Source organism: Alexandromys fortis, unplaced genomic scaffold (assembly GCF_014885135.2).
Source record: "Alexandromys fortis isolate MF-2015 unplaced genomic scaffold, M_Fortis_MF-2015_v1.1 scaffold_14, whole genome shotgun sequence".
Classification (NCBI taxonomy): Eukaryota; Metazoa; Chordata; class Mammalia; order Rodentia; family Cricetidae; genus Alexandromys; species Alexandromys fortis.
The window spans coordinates 4,844,920-4,868,585 of NW_026067910.1; the positions used below are offsets into that span (position 1 = coordinate 4,844,920).

The 23,666-nt window shown below is 40.1% G+C and overlaps 1 protein-coding gene across 1 annotated transcript in view; it reads right to left on the minus strand.

Moving 5' to 3' along the window:
- Nucleotides 1–23,666, minus strand: part of Frk (fyn related Src family tyrosine kinase) — a 104,661-nt gene that overhangs the window by 46,395 nt on the left and 34,600 nt on the right. Inside the window, exon 2 of the mRNA XM_050137992.1 lies at nucleotides 11,297–11,418. Coding sequence (XP_049993949.1) covers nucleotides 11,297–11,418 — 122 coding nt within the window. The remainder of the gene's footprint in view (nucleotides 1–11,296; nucleotides 11,419–23,666) is intronic.

Here is a 23,666-nt window from a genome sequence, read left to right on the forward strand (position 1 = left end):
ACCTAAACCTTTTTTTTACATAAAAAGAAATTATTCTATGGCCAAGAAATTTGAAAATCTTTACCTGAAGAAGTTTCATTTTATTGCTAGAGATTCCCCTTACCAAAAGCTCTCGTGTTTGTTTTAAATTGCTTTACTGCATGCTTATTGTCTTTCTCCTTTTAAAATATTTTCTATTTTAGAGATTACAATATTATCATATCATTTCTTTTTTCCCTTCCTTTTTCCAAACCCTCCCACATATTCCTTCTTGCTCGATTTTAAATTCATGGCTTCCTTTTTCATTCATAGTTGTTATACACATATATGGCTATGTATGTCCATATATGTTCCTAAATATAACCCGCTTAGTCTTCTAAAGCTATTTGTATGTCCATTCCCAGTACCTTTTGGAAGTGGACAGCCAGTTTGTGTGTTCTTCCCGAGGAAGACTGTTTCTTCCACTCCTAGCATTCCTTGGCTATCTTTAGTTCTTTGGGTCAGGTTGTGGCCTTGGGTACTTTTCCCATCCACTTTGGCATGTCTATTGTAATCCTCCTTCAGCTTGTGTTTAGGCAGTCATGTTGGTGAGGCTTTATGGGCACAGCATCTGATGTTATCGGAGACACAGTCGCACAGCAAGCTCCCTGATCCTCTAGGTCCTACCCCTCCTCTGCAATGTTCCCTGTGCCTTAGGTGCTAGAGCTGTTCTATAGACGGCTCCACTGGCACCGGGCTGAATGACTCTGAGTTTTGATTGATTGTGGTTTTCTGTCCTTTTCTCCATCTCTTGCAAAAAGAAGTTTCCTTGACAAGAGGTAAGGACTACTGCACTTATCTGTGGGCCTAAGAACAAATATTTGGAGTGTAGTTTAGGATGCTCAGAAATTTGTGGTTTGGTATTCTCAAAAATTTCTAATATGATTTGTCTATCCAGTATAAAGGGAAATAACGCTGATCTGTGGCTCAATAAAAGTGTTGGCTAATCAAATCTTAGGACACAAACTGAGCAAGTATTTTATAAGTAGCCAGAATCTCAGGCAGTGGTTCCTATTGAGTGAATAAAAAAATCTGAAATTTAGACAAAAACAACATAGTCCTCTTCCCATGAGATACATGTACAGTTCCTCCACGAGCACAGGCAGTGGAGCACTAGAGCCACTAGCCTGCTGACATGCGCCAGACAAGTAAGCATCCAGCCTCACTTTGCTAGGCAGGCAGGCCTTCTACCCACTGCCACAACCACTAGCAATAAGAGGGGTTGGGGGATGGGAGAACAGGATCAAACCACATTGTATTGAAACTCTCAAAAACTAATGAAAAATCAAAGGGGAACATAATTCAATATTTGGCAACAAATATGACCCGAAGGTTTGCCTGTTCCAAATAAGAAATTTGTACTTTGCAGCTCTAATTCCCCAAGTGATGTATTTGGAGGTGAGGCCTTCAGGAGATAATTACTTGAACTCATGAGCATGGAGTCCTCTAAACGCTGTGGTAAAAAGAACTTAACGGCCTTGCCTCTGTCACATGAGGCAACCATCTGTAAAGCAGGAAAATAGCCCTTTCTGGACAGTAAATATCCCAGCACCTTTATATCAGATTCCCCAGCCACAAGAACAGTGAGAAACAAATGCTTTGTAGTTTAAAACCACCTTAAACTGACTGTGAGAGCAATGCTCAGGGGTTAATGTTTAACCAGACGAATGTGTAAAAACAATCACCAGAGGCCGGAGCTCTTACTTGCTCTTTTCCTGAAGGGCAGCTCCACAGACCGGTGTGCACAACACTAGTGCCACTTCTCTGTCTTGAACGGGAGTCCCGTTTGCTGGGATGAAAGCTGTTGCACACACAGACATAGGAAAGGAGGACACTACACATAGGCAACCATATATAGCCATAGATAGCCATATATAACCATAGATAGCCATGGAGTTGCTGCCACTGAAGCAGAAAAGCAGCAGCTGCCTGGTCTTTGCAATGTGTTGTTCCTCTCTAAAGCAGGCAAGGGTACATGCTGAGTGCGGGTTAAACAATCCTCCCACCTTCGTTCTGCCTTGCCCTCATCTGCAGCCACTTACATAGCAACTTATCTACACTCTGGTAAAAAGAGGGTGGATGGAATCTAGCTAATATAGTGATTCTCCCTAATCACTATGATTGGGCAGAGTTCACAGGGCCGCTAAGATTCTGTCACTCTTAACGTGTTACTGAGTAGATGATTGGGAAGCAGAGCAAAGCTTCCTTCAGAACCCATTAGCTGTCTACTATCCACCTATGAAAGCAACACAAGACAAAACGTAATAAAGGAACAATTTAATTTTCCAGAAATAAACATTTTAAAGGAAAGAGGTTCATTGTATCATGACCTACAAGAGCATCAAATTCACTGAACTCCATATGACATCAGTTTCTACTTATTTAGTAATGGAAGTTGTTTCTTATAGAGTTCCATTCAAAGAGCAACAATGTGGAACATTTCTGACATTTTCCTTCAAGTAGCTCAAAATGACATCACGGAGAGTCTTTTCAATAAACATGACAGGGCATTCAAAACCAGAAGGCTTCAATGAGTCAACTTTATGGCTTCAGAAAAAAGCAAGAGAAGGAAAGATAGAAAGTCCCAGAAAGAATGCTGCAGCATCCAGAAACACAAGAATGAGTCTCAGTAAGAACTTCTCCAGGAGCCAGCAATCTAGAGAGAAGCAGGGCGTTTTGCCTGTATATCTGTATGTGTATCCACACCCGCACAAGCACAGATCCATGGACGGCATAATAAAATGCCAATGTAACTTTACAGAGTATTTAAAGCATTTGAAACACAACATAGCAGCAGTAACATTCGGGGAAGGCAGCATGCAGCATAACTCACAGGAAAGTCACGAGCTATTACCGTCAATGATATTTGCAATTAAGCCGAACACAACTAAATTACGACTTTAATTAAAAGGCATTTTCGGAGATGGCACCAACACGTTTAAAATTTAATACATCCTATATGAGATAGTGGAGTTATTAACAGAAGAGTCCCTTTCTGCAGTGCTTGCACTTTTTAAAAAGCAAAATATCTTTAAGCAGCATCAAATGCTCCTAGAATCCATAGAAGTTTCATTGCTTAATAAATTCAAGGAACAATTTTTTTTTTCCAAGTCGTTTGAAACTTGCTCATGCTTGGGATATACAATTGTATTTACATTCGTGGTTAACAGTAATGGAATTAATGGCAAACTCTAGTGGCCACGGGGCTCACATTCATTTTCAATGAAGAATGAATAGATGACCCAGGAGACTGCTAATGAAACAGGGAGCCTTTCACCGTGGGGCAAGAGTCAGCCTTGAGTGACTCAGCATATCTGGAAACTTTGGGAGTAATGACAGTGGCCAAGAAGGGTGTGTGAAGTGGGTTTGAGTCTGAACTCTGGCTCTGGCAGGGGTGGGAGGCAAGGCACGGGTCACAGTAAGGAATGACATCTTCCATTTTTCTCTTATACCACAGCCACAGTATTTGGAAAACGCTGACCTTTGGATATGAAACCATGTTTCTAAAATAATGTACAGCATAAAAGGCAAGAGGACTAACAGTGATCTTACGAGACCCAGGCTTGCTGGCTTAAGGAAGGGTCGCTGGCCTTGTTTTTCATTATTCCCAGAGACTAGAGCATGAGGAAAGGCACGTTTGAGTGTCTACAGTTCTTTATAAACTATTAGGGAAGTGTGGAGGGACAGAAGCATCATGAAAAAGAAGCAACAGCAAAGTTTCTCTGCCCTTAGAATCCACTGGGAAAAGTGTGGTTTTTTTTTTACACATAGTGGAATGGCTGCTCATAAATAAGAAAGTATTTATGTATGTAAATTTGCTGTGAAGAATGCACACCAGGTCAACAGGAAAGATAAAGACCAGGTCAATGAGAATGATACACACAAGGTCAAAGTGAAGGATTCGCATAAGGTCAACATGAAGAACACGCAAGGTCCAGTCAAGGATACGTACAATGGCAACATGGAGGCAGCAAAAAAGGTCAACATAAAGGATGTACATCTTTTCTGGAGGGATTGCTGTTGTCTCAATTCTCTTTCAATCATCTTTAACATTAATTTGTAAGGTATGTGTGAATGTATACTATATTAGAATTCTAAAGCATCACTCAGATTAATCCCCTGTTGCAGTATTCAGGAACTCACTTCAGATCATGCTGGCCTCTTCCATGTGTGGACATTATTCTTAATGAACATACATGAGGTGATACTCTTCTTGAAAAGGCAATTTTGGGGGCTGGAGGGATGGCTCAGTGGTTAAGAGCACTGACTGCTCTTCCAGAGGTCCTGAGTTCAATTCCCAGCAACCACTTGGTGGCACACAGCCATCTATGAGATCTGGTACCCTCTTCTGGCCTGCATGCATACATGAAAGGAATACTGTATACATAATAAGTAAATCCTTAAAAAAAAGAAAAGAAAGGGCAATTTTGCTATTTATGTGATACTTCTAGCAATGACTACCAAATATTTTGGAGGATAAAACTATCTGGTTCTATGAATTCTACTATATATATATATATATGCGTGTATGTATATGTGTATGTGAGAGAGAGTGTGTGTGTTTGTATTAAAAATAGGTATGTCTCTCTAGAGAGGTTAGACCTTATAGTCTCACAAAATAGCTTCACAGTGACCATAAATAACTCTTGCATACCCCATGGGACCAACATGACCAGAGGAATGACATTTTATCATTTTATCATAGAAAAATGATACTCAAAGTTTATTTTTTTAAAAAAGTCTGAGCCACTTGTGGTTTTGAAAACTTCTCATTCTCAATTATTCTCTACTCAATTAAAATGACTTAGTTCTTTAAAGAAATAACTCAAAGAAGAAGAAGAGGAGGAGGAGGAGGAGGAGGAGGAGGAGGAGATACTGTGAGCTGGAGAGACCGCTCAGTGGTTAAGAGCACTGTCTGTTCTTCCCAAAGACCCAGCAGCAATTCCCAGCACACACAAAACAGCTCTTAGCTATTTGCAACTCCAGTCCCAAAGGTCCAATGCCCTCCTCTGGCCTCCTCAGACATCAGACACACAAGTGGTGCACCAGCACAAATTCAGAAAAAAAAAATACCTACACATAAAATAAAATAAAAATGAAAAAAAATTGAAGAAATGATGGTTACTACTAAGTCCACCCCAAATCACCCACATCACATCTAAGGTTACCCTACTTTTCTGCACTTTCTCCCTACGAATCTGCCTTCCCAGATCAGGATGCAAAGGGGTAGCTTGGCAACCTAGGACTCTGCTACTCACAGCCCTTTACCCAATGCATTACTTAGGAACTTGGGACCAACACCTGCATCAAGGAAGCTTCACACACCCTGCTTTCCAAACAGTAACCGAGCACTCCCATCTAGAGCTGCCTATAAATCTTCAGTAATTCTTCTTTCATGGCCAATGCTGAAAGCCTATCCTGGCTGTTGGTCATATGTGAGCAGTATGGCAAGCTGTGTCCTCTGAGTGAACTTTAGCTAAAATTTCCAATTTGCCATCTTATATCCTATGCATGACTAGGTATACAAGAGCATACATATCCTTAAGATCAGATGCATTGTGGAAAAGGAGATATTTGGTGAACAAAGGCTTACACAATCCAAGTCTACCAATCAAAATACAAACAACCTACACTCTGCCCCTAGCAATCAACTCCTTTCCCAAGACCTAAAAAGGGAAGACACTCAGGACAGTGACCAGAGTCTTGAACTGCTTGCTATGCTAAGGACCTGCAGTTCCCTTGCATAACATCTCCTCTGCACTTTGCTTTGCTTCTGGATAAAATCCTGGGCTAGTCTTCTTTCTGTGTGTGCTTCTTCAGTTGTTCAAACAGAACACAAAGAACCTACACTCAGCCCAGATGGAGACCACTGGACCACTCCTACAAAATTCACTTAGCTTGTCAGACATGGGACAGGCATCCTTCTGCCTCTTTTACTTCATGTCTGATCAATCACTGATTCCTGTCAGCTCATGTATGGTTAGACCCATTTCTTTCTTTCTTTCTAGTTTTCCTAACTATCCTGGTTCAGGCTGGTATTTGTAGAAACAAAATAGGACTGCTTTGATTACATCATAAAGAGTCGAGTGGGAAAGACTCAACATCAAGATGGGATACACTATAACTCAGTTTTCTATAGCCCCGTGGTTACCTCCTCTAAGCCAAAAGAAACTGAAGCTGGAATTTTGAAACAAGCATGGAAATGGTTGACCCTAAATCAGACTGCTTAATACCAAAGTATTTTCTAATTCCTACTTCTAGGTCCACACTCCTATACTCACCCTACAAAAACAGAAAGGAACACTGGGAGATTGCTGTTTTGACAGTGCAGCCTATAGCTTAGTGTATTGTAGTAGGAACTGCAGGCCACATTCCTGCCACCCGGCTGCCAGCCGCCTGGCTAGCTTATGCCCCGAAATAATTACACAGAAACTGTATTCTTTTAAACACTGCCTGGCCCATTATACCTAGCCTCTTCTTGGCTAACTCTCATATCTTGTTTAACCCATTTTTATTAATCTGTGTAGCACCACGAGGTGGTGGCTTACCAGGAAGATTCTTAACCTGCTTCCATCTCAAAGAGGAGAGGCATGGAGTCTGCTTCACTACCCTTCTTCCCAGCATTCTGTTCTGTCTACTCCGCCTACCTAATTTTCTGTCCTATCAAAGGGCCAAGGCAGTTTCTTTATTAACCAATGAAAGCAACACATAGAAAGAAGACCCACCTACATCAGTGTATGTCACCCACATCTGCAAAATGCTAGTGGCCTTCCACCTGTGACTTCAGATAGCAGCAAATGATGCCACCGTGCTCACCTTGTTCTTCTCTAGACTGCTATCTATTATAAACATTTCATGCACACATCTCACCAAATTCGCTGTGGAGGTTAATTTTCATGAGCCACGTAGCTGGATTTAGAGTCACCCACCAGACACACCTCTGGGTATATCTGCAAGGTCTTTTCTAGAGAGATACAAATGCAAAATAAAAACTTGTCCCAAAAGATGGGGCTGGAAACATCTCATAGGCTGAGATGACAGACTAGCTAAAAGGGAAAAGAAAGAGAGCTGAGGGGCAGCAGTCACTTCCCTCTGGTGCAGACACAATATGAACAGCTACCTCACACTCTGGCCACCAGGCCTTCCCCATCATGATGCACTGCCCTTTCAAACTATACAGCAAAATAAGCCCTCCCTTGCTTAAGTTGCTTCTTTTTATGTATTTTTGTCCTGGCAACAAATAAGAAGTAATATGCTCTCTACAACACAGATCGGGTCACTCATCTTCTACCTAAAATATCTCTCTATAGAGTAAGGTCCAGAAGTTCTCCGCATGCATACATGACCCTGAACAATATAGGTCCATCTACACACACACATACACACACACACACACACACACACACACACACACACACACACACATTCAACGCCTGTACTACTCACTCTCCCAAAAATAGAACTCAGGCATCTGGCAGTCCTTCCTCCACTGCCACCTTGTAATATAAACTGATACCAAGCACAAGGGCAGCCTCTGTGCATCAAACAAGACAATGAATGTTTTATAAGACACCAAACATCAAATTAATATTAATGGCAATAGCAATAATGATTTCCTTTTAAGTAATTGATTGATGTGAAGAAATAGCCAAGCCAGTTTACATGCAGTCAGAATTCTATATTTTTCTTCAGAAAAACAATTCACCACCAATGACAAATAACAATAGAGCCACTAAAACTACCTGCCATGTGTCTAATGAAGACAGATTCTCTGGCTACCATGTATAATTTGTAATATCCAAAAGTGCTGCTATAATTCATAGCTAATTAGTGTCTCGCTTTTATGAGAGGTGTCATGGCCCTAAGTCTCTTTTCTGATCTCCTCAGACCTCACAAGATCTGACAACCATGTGTAGATCACAACAACCCAATTAGCACCCACCCCAACCTTGGGCTGCTGCTTCCCAGGGCTGCCCCAGCCTCAATAAATCATGCTCTGTCATGAAGCTCTTCTCTGACAGCTGCAAGCCATTGCTGCCCAAGGAATAAAGACAACGCTTGTGAAGAAAAGTCATACAGGGGAGAGAAAGATAGAAAAGGAATGTTGTTTACTTTCTTTTTAATGGCACAGCAGTCAGCAAAATTGAAGACCATCAATTCCCGCTGATTAAGAAGACAACTGCACTAAGAAATCAATCTATGAGTGGTCCATCTGACGTTCCTTAGTGATAATCAGCTGTCAGCAATTGGATTGTTTGTTTGTCTTATGTGGATCTATCGAAGCCCCTTTCTTTCCATTTCTCCATTGCATAGCCTTCTAACTAATAAGAGAATTTCCCTTTCAGCAGAACATAATCAGATGCATTTACTTTATCCCGTGTGAATACACAGCAATCAGATAATTTGTTCGAAAGACTCTAAATTGTTTGACTCCATTGAAAAAGAATCTATAATGATTTGCTGGTCTCCGAAGCAGTTCTACAGTGCTTCCTAAGACCATAAGCAAGCTCTGGAGTATTCACGGCTTACAGCAGCCAATATCCTTCTAATTCTCTCCTAAGCCTCTCAAGCTGTTTTGTTCCAGAATACTCGCTGTAGGGAATATTCTGAAGAGTCACTGTAGCCCCAGCGTTATTCAAAGATATGTATGAGTCAGGTGACTCTACTTTCAGTTTGCTTTCCCCGTGGAAATATTCTTCTATATCTTATGCTTATATGAAGCATTTAATTTAAATTTAATAAGCAACTATGACCAAATTGGATATATAAATATTGAGAAAGTCAAATCAACAAATATGGATACACTTAAAGAAGAAATGCTCTTATAGCTCTTTTTATTCAATATCTAGATTTCAAAAAGATTTGATTTGTCCTACAGTGAAAATGGTATTTCAATGAAAACATTTAAATATTAACCTACAGAGACTCCATGTGGACCATTTTTATAATAGAAAAATAATTGAAAATAACAACAATGTATAGAATATGAAACAAGTCAAATAAAAATGATGATTTCCCTCATGCAAATGTAAAGTTATGTAACTTCTAAAATGTTAATACAGAGTAATAAGAGCATGCAGAAACATTCATAAAATATCACAAATCATAGATGACTTCACATCACACACATGTAATTATATGTGTCCATATGTTTATCATACACATACATGTTTGTGTTATAAATATAGGTGTACATAGGTGTGTATTTCATTGATTACATGATCATTTCTGTTTTATTTCCTGTGTATGGAAATGTCCATGCATAAATATGTATACATAAAAAAATATAGGTTAATTATAGAACAAAACAGTAGAAAGAGTTTTTCAGTGTTGAAAATGTATCCCCAATAGGTAACATTCAAGACTGCTCTTTTAAATGGTTTTCTGTTTTTATATACATTTGCTTCATTGCCAGGAGTAAAGCTATTATATAAAATATTGGCTTCTACTTCTACCACCTAGATTTACACAGGTGTCTACTACTGTGAAGTCCCAACCTGCCAGGGTATCTCTTCTGAGTGAACAACCCCAATGCTAAATGATTTCGTTACTGTTTTAAGTGTCAGCAACATCTCAAAAAATCTGGGATCATTCCGCTTAGGGATATCTCAAGAATAAAAATCAGAACAACCCTCATCCTCATCCATGGCGCTGAGCAGGAATAAGGCTTTGTTCAGCTGATCCTCGAATACCATATCAATTCAGTTCCAGAACCACCAGGAACTAAGTACAGACCCAACACTGTGGGAGCCCACGGATGTGGATTCTTTCCACCTTGAGCAAAGGTCAGAAAGTTCAGGCCTATTCTTGCTCCTTCAGGGATATTGACAGGTGGTTTAACCCAAGGTGTGACTATTAACAGGATGTTCTGACTTAGGGTGTGGTTACGTGATGCTATGGGTATTGAGAAGGTGATTACTTTGTTTGTTCCTTGTATCATGGTAAAGAAGCCTCTTGTCTTCCCCTTCCTTTTTGGATTGAGGTATATAAAGTCTATGAGAAATGAACAAGGAACAAATTTCAGTATTCACACTGGGTTGCCCTCCCGACTCTATCCTGTGTCTGTCTTTTATATCTTTAACTTTTCTACCTTCCATTTCTTAATCCTCATGTTTCCCTTTAAGCATGGACTAGGAAGCCAAGCAGGACCCAGCTGATGTTGTCGCCTGAATGGACACGGATACAGCACAACATAAAATCTGTGTCTGCATCACCTATATCAATATATCAATGCCCTTGAGTCTTCCTAGTGCCAACCTGTGTTCCCAAACTTTGAGACCACAGGATTGTAGAAGGATGAAGGATGCCAAATTTGCACAACATGGCCAGAGTTCTTGTCTGAATTCTTAAAAGGTGACATTGTGTAGGTCACCGTAACTTCTAATGAGCCAAGAAGACATCATAAAAACACAAGATCATCATTAACATAAAACATGGAAACAGACATGAAGGGAAACAAAATCTCTCTGAACCCCCCTAAATAAGTTTTATCTACTCAGAAAAACTGACCACATGCTTAAAAGGATAATGACATATACATGTATGTGTGTGTGTATATGTGTGTGTGTGTGTGCATGTATTAGACATAAAGAGATCTAAAGAAGGCAAGATAGAGAGTTTCACACCCAGAGGCAAGTTGGTGTGGCAACTCTAAGTAAGGATACTCTGCATTGCTGCATCTGGCCTGGAACATAGCCCCGTGAAAGCAGACATGCCTGTCTGCAGTTGTAAAGATGCATCTTAATTCCCCCAAGTTTCTGTTTTTCCTTAGGGCAGCACAGCGATGCATTTTGCCTTGAACTGAAAAACCATACTTGGCAAAATTATGCATCCAGTAGGTTGACTAAAGGAATTTTCATCCAACATTTCAGTTTTTCCTACTTATTAGATAAAGACAAGTGAAAACATAGAAGAGAAAATGGGAAGGAGGAAAGAGAAAGAGAAATTAAGTTTTTACAAAGTTGGTTTGACAATTTTTCTTCCTTCTTGTCATTTCTCCAGAAGGATACTAGACAATGCGAACCCCAACCATGTGACCCTGGGCTTTTTATTTCTTATAAATAGTTCATATATTGGGAACTGTTTGTAGAAAGGTCTAGTCATAGGGGCCCTTATCTAATTCTCATTACTCTTGAGCAGTTCAGCGGGTTTAATTTTGGTGAAATTGTGAATAAGAGAAATCTTGAAAATCTATCATTAGCACACTAAAGTTCACATAGAAAGCTCTTGACTGCAAACTTTCAAACTCCTATTCCATGCTGCAGAGCAATGCCCCTACCTGAGAGGGAAAAGTCACCCTTCTGGCTTTCACTCTCTCTGATCAGAAAGGAGCCCGTCTGGTTTTCCGAATACAGTAGTTGCCTTTCTGCATCTGCTCTTTTGATTGCTCCAAAGAACCACCTGAAGAGGAGAGAGACATAAACCCCAATTAACCAATCAGTCATTTTAAAAACAACAAGAAGTGAACATTGTAACGTCAGAAACATTTGCTATTCCTTCAGTGAAACCGTCACACACGAATGGTAGCTTTCGATACTTGAGTTGCTTTTTCAGATGGTGGCAACTCACTCCAGGATTCTTAAAATGAGAGTACAACACAGAAATCTGACTGATGCTTGCTCCATACCCTTCCTCACCCTTAAGCCTTCTTAAGGTCTTATGCTCATATAAGCGTGGCCACAAAGGGCTGCGTGTTACACTCACTGTCACCACCAAACTTCCACCAACAGATGGGGAGGGGAACTAAACATCCTTTCTCCATTATTATGTCGTTTTCCCCACCTCCATCACTACCAAAGCCCACGGTAATATGGAATTATCTCATGCTTCTGGGAAACTTATTAACATAAGTGAAACTTTGATCGGTGAGTGGACTCTATAAAGGTACTTCTCTGGCAATATGTTCTCTGTGCTACACCCATCTCTGCCTTTGCACACACACACACACACACACACACACACACATGTTCTCACAAATCGATTCTGTGAGTCAGATACTAAACACACAAGCTTGTGAATGTGATCAAATCAAGAATTACAGATCTTCAATGTATAATTCTAAGTCAGTATAATTCTAAGTACAATTGTAAAATCTCAAATCCAAACACAAATTAGTGCAAAGGATAAATGACTCAGTGAACATTGTTAAAAATCCATGTGAAATAAATTTATATATAGACATAAATTAATGTATGCTGCCTTCAGAATATATAATAATTTCACAAGAAGACCTACTAAAAAGTGAATTCTAAAATTTTCTGAGGCTATTGGGACAGAACGACAAACCCCCTCCAAAAATATCTACAGGAAAAGATAAGCTAGACTAATTGGAAAACCTAATATTATTTTGAATATTCATTACAACACATCTTAAACTTCAATTAAAAAAATACTATTAAATAAAATTAAGACATAAGTCATAAACCTTTTAAAATATTTGCAAAATATATGACCAAAATATGAGCACTATTTAGCTTTATTGAAGGGTCAACAATCAATAAAAGACAAAGCAGGAGAAAATTGGCAAAGGCTATAAGTGCATAATTCACAGAAATAAAAAACTCAAGAAACTAATAAAAATAAGCAGCATGGCCAGTGCCTATGCCACAACCAGGTATTATAAACAAATCAAAATGAAGTTTAAATTCATATTTTATAACCGGACACCACAGTCCTCCTATTGTCATGTGTGTGGGAAAATGTCAAACAACATTTATGTGGTTCTCGTGGCAATATAATTTGATATAACCTATTCAGAGACCAATCTATCACCAGCTAGTGGAGTTAGGTATTTGTGTGCAGCTCAGATTTACTTCCTGACTCTGTGTTTAATGTGCTCAAGAGAATAGGCAACAAAAAAATTCACTGAAGAATTTTAGCATTGGCACACAGAAAACAAGTGCAGGGAGGGTTCCTCAGTGGTAGAGCATGGTCTTAGCATGCTCTGGGGCCTGGGATGGATCCCCAGCACCATCAACACAAAGGGCAGAACCTGAATATCCATCCTAGAGAATTACCAGTTACAGGAATTGAGCAGAACTTTACACAGAGGTTAAAATAACTAAATCATAATGGCACAAAAGGAAGTTGAAGAACGAATCACACCATTATGATATCATTTGTATAAAACTTAAACAAGCACATTTTCAAAAACTGTACACATATTTATAAATATGTACGAGCTTATTGAAAATGAATTGTTCAAATAGTCAAGCATTTCCAGAAATGGTAAAAATTCTCCATATATTTCCAGCAAAGAAGCAGCACAAATGAAATATACTGATCAGCTTGCTGCATTTTCCTGATTCAAAGGGCATTGATCATGCATTAATTTATGTAGCAAGTTACATTTTTTAATTATGGTATCTCCTATATTTTATTTCCATGCATAAATACTTTATTATATAAAGTTTTATGTGCATACATTACGTTTGTATTTGGAATAATTATCTATTAGTGATGTGTATCTTCTACCCAAAATATATAGAAGTAAGCAGCTGGTATAAACTCAGTGATTAAAGATAAGGCAATCCTCATTTGTAGAGAAACTATTTACTCATTTTCAGAAATGCTGTCTCAGAAATTCTGAACTTCCGTTTACTACATAGATACAATTTAAGTGTTTGACTGAATGTATCTGTTTATATCATCCTTAGAATTTTTCTTGGCTTCACTCCCATCAGGAAGGGAAGAATATAAATAAAAAGATATTTTCTGCCAGGAGTGGCATTATAATGCCCTCCTTCATTCTCAAAGATGACGCACCTGCTGAGAATTGCAATCTTTAGAGCGTGTGATGCCATTGAGTTTAACGGGGAAACAATAGCCCATCCTACCCTTTGCATCTGCGGAAACTCTTCCTTAGTTTGAGGTTGAAGCTCCTGGCAGGAATATTGCTCTCATTGGCTCTTACTTTTAGAGATTCCGCCGGCGCCATTTCTGGGAGGACATGAACATCAAAGCCATTTCAACCCTCTCCTCAATTGCTGTTGTTCTTCTGAGCAGTGAACAGTAGGGACCAAGAAAAGATCCAGACATCATAGGACGTGTGACCTGCATAGAGAGTCTACAGACCTCAAAACGTGATCTCTAGGCTTTGCATGGAAACACTAAAATGAGAACTCTCTGGCCTCAGTCCAGACTTGCTCAAATAGAGAGTCTGGGGACTGTAACCCAGGAATCATGAACTTAAGAAACCTTCCGAGTGATTTGACATACCCTAAAACCTAGGAGCTCTAAATATATAGAAATAGTCAAGAAATTAAAAAATTGTACAAGATACCCAAAAATAAATCAAAGTTTGACACGTAGTTGTGACAAGGGTTATTGTGTAAATGACCCCACATACATCCGAACACATACTCTGTGTTGACAATGAAATTACTGTTTTTATTTTACCATACCATTACATGGAGAAGATACTAACAGTAGCCAACAGAAGATATCAGATATCTAAGATACTTAGATACTAGGAGAAATAAGTGTTTCCTAGAGAAAACAAATGCCTGTTGTGGAGGTAAGACACACATGATCAAACCCTGAAATGTGTTATGTAAATATTCATCAGGTGTCTATCCTACTGACATGGGATATAGTGAGCCCACTGTTGAACAAAAAGGGTAAACTTCAGAGCAATAGGAATATTCTATTTCTTTATATTATAAAAACCAGTGAGATGAGTATCCATCTCTGAGATTAATGAGAGATGGTGTAAATCATGACAGAGGACCCCCAGTTTTCACTCTGTATTCTCTATAATGGGAAGGTTGCTGATAAGATGTAATTTTTATAGACAATTAAGAGAAGTCACTTAAGAGTACACTGCAATAACTACACGTTATCAGGTCAATGCTCAAAATGTTGACAATCAAAACTGATACAGCCAGGTGGTGGTGGTGGCCCAAACCTTTAATCCACTCAGGAGGCAGAGGCAGGTGTATCTTTATGAGCCTTAACAGCAACATCAACTCGTATAAAGTAGACATCTAGGTCACTCTTAATTCTAAACAGATGTATGTAATTTCCTCCTACAGTTTAAAGAGAAGCACCACTCCCCGTAAATGCTGAGCTAAGTGAATAAAAGCTGACCTATAATGTCTTCTTCTGTCTTGCTAAAAGGGAAGGCAGCTGCAGCTGGTCCCCAAACACTGCAGACAGATCCTGGAGGTGAGGGAGAGACTATGTCTCATGAGCAAACAGGAAAAGTACAGGTTGACTTGGCAAAATAACCTATGTGGCAAGTCGGTTAGAAGAGCACGTCAATGGAGTTGGTCTCAGGATGCCTGTGCAGCCGGCATCAATCACTACACTTAGTACCTGTGTGGGTGGGGAGGCTTCATGGCACTGTGACAGAACACTTGTGGTATTCAGGGTGCACTGATCCACATCGGGTGACTTATCGTATCTAAACAAAACCCGCCCATCTAGAGTACCCTGGAGCTACTCTGTTTCTGTATCGATGTATCACTCACCCGCATTATGTTTAACAACACTGCCAGAAAGGCCTCTGTCAAGTTCCTGTTCCAAGTAATCCAGCCAACTTGTCTCACCTACATCTGCTGTATCTAAATCTATACTTAAACTCACTTCCCCAAAAGGCTGACAGTATTCAGAGACTGCCCTTCAGGTTTGACCCAAAGTATGACAAATTAGTGCGCCAATTTTTTTTTATTTATTTTACATCCCAACCACGGTTTTCCCTCCCTCCTATCCTCCCAGTTCCCCCCACCTCCCCTCTACCTCCCCAATCCACTCTTCCTCTGTTTCTGTTCAAGCCTCCCACAGATATCAACTAAACATGGCATATCAAGTTATAGAAAGGCTAAGCACCTCCCCATGTATTAAGGTTGGGCAAGGCAATCCAGTATGAGGAAGAGGGTCTGGAAAACCAGCAAGAGTCAGAGACAGCCCCAGTTCCCACTCTCAGGACTCTCACAAAAAGACCAAGCTATACAACTGTCGGATACATGCAGAGGACCTAGGTCAGTTCCTTTAGTGCACCAAATTTTAATTTACTTGTTTATTTTAAGTAAGTCATTTGTCGCTAAAGACCTATCTAGGCCAAGGACCACATATAATACCCTCACGGATCTCTGGTAGAAAATAGTAGCCATATGTCCTTTGCAGTTATTAACTAAATGCTTGATAAAACTATTGATGCATTGAACTTTGGCATGGGATTTATAGTCATATTTATTCTGAACATTGAACTTTAGATAATGTGTTTTCATGTAATCTTCCATGCTTGCCGGAAAGCTTGAACTATAAAATGCCTCTGTGCTAGCATCCAGTTGCTGTGCAGTTCCCATGTTGATTAGCCTAGAGCATAGCTTCCTATTTGAACTCATTTTTCTTCAGAAAAACATAAAGCTGTTGTACAGGAGCATGAAGACAGAAATGAGGCTGACTTCTCCATTATTCAAGAGGAGACTGCACACACCTAAGAATGTTGATCAGATGACGTCACTCAAGGTCAGCATCTGAGGTCGGGCTTATTAGCAACTAGGAAGTTCACACTGGGACCACTGGATAACGCATTTTTTATTGCTGTTGCACACCCCAGTCGTCACCACGAAGGGGGGAATTTTGAAGGAACTGAACTGTGCTTCCTCCTTGGAGGAGGTGACTGTTCACTAAAGAATCTGGTTCTAACCCGAGCCCACTTCCCTCAGTGGTTTACAAGAGCCCATGGGCTATTACACAGTTCACCATGGTAGAAAGTGCAGAGAATCCAGCAGGGTTCCGAGAAGCATTTTGGAAGGGAACTAGGAAACCAAGTGGTGCCAGGGTTTCAGAAAGTAATAACCCACACAGCCACTAAGAACTATACTGCTATGAAAAGGCCAACAAAGACAGCGAGAATAAACATTTGTGATACTTTGTGCAGCAATGCCTTGCTAGACCATCTTCAGGCCAGCTGTCTTTGTCCTTCATGGAACATGAGGAAGAAACTAGGTAAACGGGACCAGACAGATACAAAAATTAAGCAGATCATTAAAATTTGCATTTTATTTTGGAATTGGTGATTAGTGGTATCGTTATGGATGTGTACTTGACTCGTCAGATTTCTGGAATTACAGGCAAGTCACCTAACTTTTTCTGTAGGTTGTGGAAATCCAAACTCAGATCCTCATGCTTACACAGCAAGTACTGCTTCAGCCACTGAACTTCCCCAGGCTCGCAAAAGAACATTCGAATTTATTAATATACACATTAGAGTACTACTTGGAGGTAAAAAATAATGACATTTTGAATTTTTCATGCAGATGGATGGAAATAGAAAACACTATCCTGAGTGAGAAAACCCAGACCCAAAAAGATGAATATGGTATGTACTCACTCATTAGTGGACTCTAGCCATAAACAAAGGACATTAAGCCTATAGTTGACAAGCCTGGAGAAGCCAAATAAAAAGATCAACCCAAAGAAAAACATATATAGATCCTGTTGGAAATTGGAAGCAAACAAGATTGCCAGGCAAAAGTTGGGAGCATGGGAGTGGGGGTAGGGCTGGGGGAAGGGGAGAGGGGGAGAGAGAAGGGAAAAGGGAAAGACTAGAGAGTGCTTGGGGGAGTGGGAGGGTGGAAATGGAGGAAGGACAGATACAGGAGCAGGGAAGAAGATATCTATATTAAGGGAGCCATTTTAGGGTTGGCAAGAGACTTGGAACTAGAGGGGATCCCATGTGTCCATGGGGATGTCCCCAGCTAGGTCCTTGGGCAGCAGAGTAGAGGGTGCCTGAACTGGCCTTGCCCCACTATTACACTGATGATTATCTCGAATATCACCATAGAGTCTCCATCCGGCGAGGGATGGAGATAGAGACAAAGTCCCTCATCAGAGCAACAGACTGAGTCTCCAAGGTCCAGTTGAAGAGCAGAAGGAGGGAGAAGATGAGCAAGGAAGTCTGGACTGAGGGGGTTTGATCCACCCACTGAGACAGTGTGCCTGTTCTAAGGGGAGCTCACCAAATCCAGCTGGACTGGGACTGAATGAGCATGCGATCAAACCGGGCTCTCTGAATGTGGCTGTAAATGGGGGCTGACTGAGAAGCCATTGATAAAGGCACTGGGACTTATTTCTACTGCATGTACTGGCTTTTTGGGACCCTAGTCTATTTGTATATTTGGATGCAAAGCTTCCTAGGACTGGAGGTGGAGGGGGAGGTTGGACTTCCCACAGGGCAGGGTTCCCGCCCCCTCTCTTAAGGAGGGAAGGGGAGGAATGAGGGTGAGAGGGGGAGCAGGAGGGGAATGGGAGGAGGGGAGGATGTGTAAATTTTTTGAATGGACAAATAAATTTAAAAAAAAAAAGGGGAAAAAACAGAATTCCCAGTGGTATGAATGTATCATTCTGTCTTAGTTAAAACATTGAATATGTTGAAATGATATACAGAATATGCTTTCCTTTGGGAATTGCCATTAATTTCCCTGGTCTAGATGTTGAGTCAAATGACCCAGCTGACAAGCACACACCCACCATGAGTGCAGAAAAACCTGAGGCTTTGAGGTGCTGTATTGGTGCCTACTGTGTCAAAATTAGATGACAACATGAAATTTCTGATCCCACATGAAATACTGCAAACAGCTTGAAGACACTGTAACTACTTTTTAACCTAATACCACCTACATAACTAGTAATTTTATCATTTTCTATGTATTTAATATGTTGGAATTCATTGACATCAATTTCATACTAACTATATTGTGAAAAAATGAAAAGGCAGAAAACCTATCAACCATTTCTTTGAGACTCCGAAAGACTCAAGAATGAGATAACAATTTAAGTTTTTAATAATTAATTTTTTATTGATTTTTATTGAGCTCTACATTTTTCTCTGTTCCCTTCCCTGCCTTCCCCCTCCCCTTCAACCCTCTCCCAAGGTCCCCAATTTTCTCAGGAGATCTTGTCTTTTTCTACTTTCTATGGAGATTAGATCTATGTATGTCTCTCTTAGGATCCTCATTGTTGTCTAGGATTATGATTTGTAGGCTAGTTTTCTTTGCTTTATGTTAAAAAACCACTTATGAGTGAGTACATGTGATAATTGTCTTTCTGGGTCTGGGTTACCTCACTCAAAATAATGTTTTCTAGCTCTATCCATTTGCCTGCAAAATTCAAGGTGTCGTTATTTTTTACAATTTAAATATTGAGTTAAGTAGTAAGTCAAAATGGAGCATGCCATTGTAAGGATGCATAGTTAGAAAAATTCACAGTGAGTGTGCAAGTCAAGATAGGAATAAACTGGAAAAAGAGGACAGTTAAGACATTTTGGAATGATATAGGGCAGAATATTCATTTTCTATTCAGTGACCACCTGCCATTGATACGGAGTTAAAGTTTGTGGAATAAATGAGAAGGAAGAAAGAACAGACGTAGGTGATTGACTAGCTGGAGGACGCCAGGGGCGGGTGAACATCACTGAGTGGACTGCACTGTGCATCTGAAGGTGGCGGGTACGAAACAGAAAACAGATAACCGAGAAAGGAGGCAGAGCTTTTAAGTTCCTCTACATGTGCAGCAGAATAGGGCAGGAGGAATTCAGAGGGTCTTCTTGTGTGTTCTTGATGTCAAAGCAACCAGATGAATAAAAGAAAATGAATAGACTTTCAGAGAATCACAAAAGGATGCAGACTTTAGGACTGAAGCCAGTACCCAGATTCCTCAGACACAATTTGGCCAACATCTCTCAGCATTTGTTTCTCCTTGAGAAATAAAGAATGCCACCACCTCATGTGTTTCTATCCCTGACGTGGGTAGAAATGTAAGACAACAGAAGCCTTGAATATTCTCAGAGGAGTTCTTTGGGCTTTATGATTCTTTAACCAAGGGCAAAGAGGAATCTCTTTAAAAGGAAGAGGAATGCTTCATGAAAATTAGAGGTAAAGAATATGTTGAATTATAGTGGAATATTTGAAGTAGGATTTTTTTCATACATGTGCCTTAAGCATATAAAAATCAAAATATGCAAATTAAACTTTGTATGTGAGTGTATGTGTGTGTGGTGTGTGTAAATAATATGTGTTATGTGTGTATGTCTATGTGAGTGGCATATTGTATGTGTCTATATGTGTGTTCATGTATGTGTTTATGTATGTATATGTGTGACAAATGTATTCATAGTATGTGTGTATGAATTGCTTGTATGTGATTATATGTGTATATCTGTGTATCTGTATGTGTGGTGTCCATATATGCATGGGTATTTATTTGTATGTGATATGAGTATGTGTGTGCATGTATGTATCTATATGTGTATGTATGGTGGATATACATGGTTATGCATGGTGTATGTGTATGTATAAGCATGTATGTTTATGTATGTGTGATGTATATATGTGTGTGTATGAATGTATTTGTTTGTGTGTGTATATATGTATGGCATATACATGTGTGTGCATGTGTGTGGTATATATGTGTGTGTATGTATGTTTACATGTTTGTATGTATGGAGTATATATATATTTGTATTTTTTATGTGATGTGGTACAGTGTGTATGTGTGTGTGTGGCTCCCAGCATATGCACTGGTAATTTTTCACTGCCCTTTGAGAGTACATTAAAGCATGTTCCCCAGGCAGCCAAGAAGGCAGACACAGAGTCTATTAAAGGGTAGAACAGGTTTACCCATTCTCTCTTTTTAAAAAGTAATTTGGTACTGTGCAGCCAGATGCTCACTGAACATCGCTTAAATAATAAGTACCAATCCTAGTTCTACCATCAGTAACTCAATATTGCTTACTTCCCATGAAAATGCAGATCAGGGGACAGTAAATCGGCAGAGCCTGTGCAGGTCCACAAAGCCACTTATCCCTGCTGGACCACAGCCAGAGCCAGTGCCAGAAAGTGCACCCTGTGTTTTTGGTGTCAACAAGCTGCTTGTCAGGACACAAAGGACAGCTCCCAAATGCTAGTGGTTTCTTTTTTTCTAAGATCTGAAATTAGTTTCCTGGTTTTTTTTTTTTCATAGAAACCATTGAAAGGGCAGCTTCACAAAAATAATATGCTGCACTTGTCATAGCTGCCATGGGAAAGCACTCAGAAATGTAGCCCACTCCGGTCCCGAGTGCCCCGCAGTCAGGGCTAGCCGGCAAGGGCTAACTTCCTTCCCCCAGGTCTCAGTTCTCAAACTCCAGTTTCTAATCTTCGTTTCAGGAAGAATGTGTACGAGGCAAACATTGCCAACTGGTCTGGGGTGGGTGGCGCTCGGGGTACGGTACAGGTCCCAGGTCCCGAGGGCAGTGGGGAATTCTAAACCAGATCACCCAACCAGGCACATCTGACAAGCATAGGCCTGCATATGGAAAGAAGGGCCTTGGGAAGAATTTCAGGAAACTAAAAAGTGTCTCTCTTAGCTGTTATTAATTAGCAAACCACAATAAAGTGAGATTTGATTCCACAGTTTTGGTAATTGATAGAAGAACTTTTCTGGGCGTTAGAAAGCCATGGTAACCTCTTCATCAAAGACTGAAGGGCAAGGGGTGGGGCCCTCAGGAGCCTAGGTAGTAGGTTTTTGACCAACTGTTCTTTAACAGTTTCAGATCCCCTGCTGTTGGAATGTGGGCATGCAGAAACCAAGGATCCAAGAGCTTTGGAAATGGGAATCAAACAGGCCAGGGGAACAGATGTCTGCAAGGTTGGGGGTGGTAGATTAATTATAAAAGAGCCCTTTCTTCCCACTGACTTCCACTCGCTACAGGGCTACGATGTTTAGAAAGGAAGCCATCCTCTTCAGATCAAGCATGTCTGAGCACTGTGAGTCCTCTGTCCCTTTCATATGCTCTTTCTGGTTTACTCCAGTTTGGACATGTTCGGTAAAATCCCGCTCTTTCCTAGAGTTTGCAAGCTCTAAGCAGCTATGGCTTTAGCCTATCACCCTAATCCCCAGGCTCAGGACAACACCAGGCATCAAATACATTCTCCATACTGTAAAATGAATACATGAATGATGAGCAAATGGTTGTTTGGGGAAATAAATCTTGTAATCAAAACTGAAAGCTGTCTAAATCATTTAAGACAGTAGAAGTTGAACTCGGAGAGAAGCATCTGAAGTATTCATATAGAACAAAGCAACAAATCAGATCTGCCAGTCATGAGTTATCCCTGGTCAGTCATGTGATCCCAGCCACGCAGCAAGGTGACAAAAAATAGTCACGGGAAGACTTCCTGTTCAATTCTGCTTTAGACTTCACAGCGTCATCATCTACGCCACAGTCTCATTGTCGTGGTGAAGTACAGGGTGGTCAGATCAAGGGCCTCAACCACAGATGGAGGGAAGCGGGGGAGGAATGAAAAGGAACCGAACTGTTTGTCATGGAAATAGTAAGCAGAGTCCATGCTGGCACGTGCACAAAGCGTTCCATGTGACCTATTTAAACTATGCAGACTGGGGACAAAGAAATGTGGGTTTGCCCTCAAATCTTCCAGGGTATGTCTGAAACAACAAACAGTTATGAGCCGCAGAGAGCAACCCTTTGGGGTCTAAACATGTTCCTGGAGGAACACAGGAGGATTTTAGGATGCTGAATCATCTTTTGTTTAGATGGTGGTTTGGGTACATAAGAACATAAATGTGAAAATAGAAAGAAAATTATAGTGAATAAACATTTAAGCAATCTGAAAGTTATAAATTCTGTGGCATATGAGTGCCAACATTACAAGCTTTACAAAATAAAGTATTAACAATGATTAAAAAAAGATCAATCAAACATTTCAAAGGTAAAACCAAGCTGTTGTTTAATTCTTTTGATAAAAAGAAATATAATACTGTAAGGTTTGTGACATGGCTTAGTGGACTTGCCACCAAGCTGAATGACCTGAGTTCAATCCCCAGGACCTATATGGTAGGAGAGAAAAAACTCATCCTATGAGTTGTCCTTTGACCTCCACACATGTGCCATAGCATGGCACACTCACATGCATACACACACATACATACACACACACACACACACACACACACATACATACACATAGACTAAATAAATAAATGCTAAATAAAGAAGAGTATTGCAAAGCCATTATCATGTAAAGAGCCAAAAAAGAATTAAATAAAAAAATGTATGGAAAAAAGTGTAGAGTGAAGTTAACCGAAACTTTCTAATTACTGTAATAAATGTTACTTATTATCTTCTCCAGATGATGTGGAATTATTTCTTCCATGAGTCTACGTAAATTATTCTCTTCTGAAATGTCCCCCACACTCATATTTTGACTGCTAGATTCCCCTTTCATGGCCCTGTATTGCAAGCCATGAAGTCTTCAGAGTTGCTGTCTACCATCAGGGGCCGCTGACTAGCACAGGGATTTCACGGCAGAACCCATCCTAATTCTAGACATAGCCATGTCGGCAAACTACCCTACATCCTCCCACTGCCACAGAGATGCTCACACCCGCATAATCCTTTCCTACTTACTTCTATGAGGTATTTTGGGTTGGGTAATATAAAAACAATACAGCTTTTTAATCAAATTTTCAATAAATAAGATTCTATTATTTTTGATAATGTCCCACACCTTGTCGTCAGTTCTGTAGACCCATAAGATCTTTTGATGTGGAGAAATACTTCAGATAGACAAAATAATCAGTGACAAGACATGGCTTCCCCATTCCATGGGTTTCCATGTATATGCTCACCACAGGTATTTGCA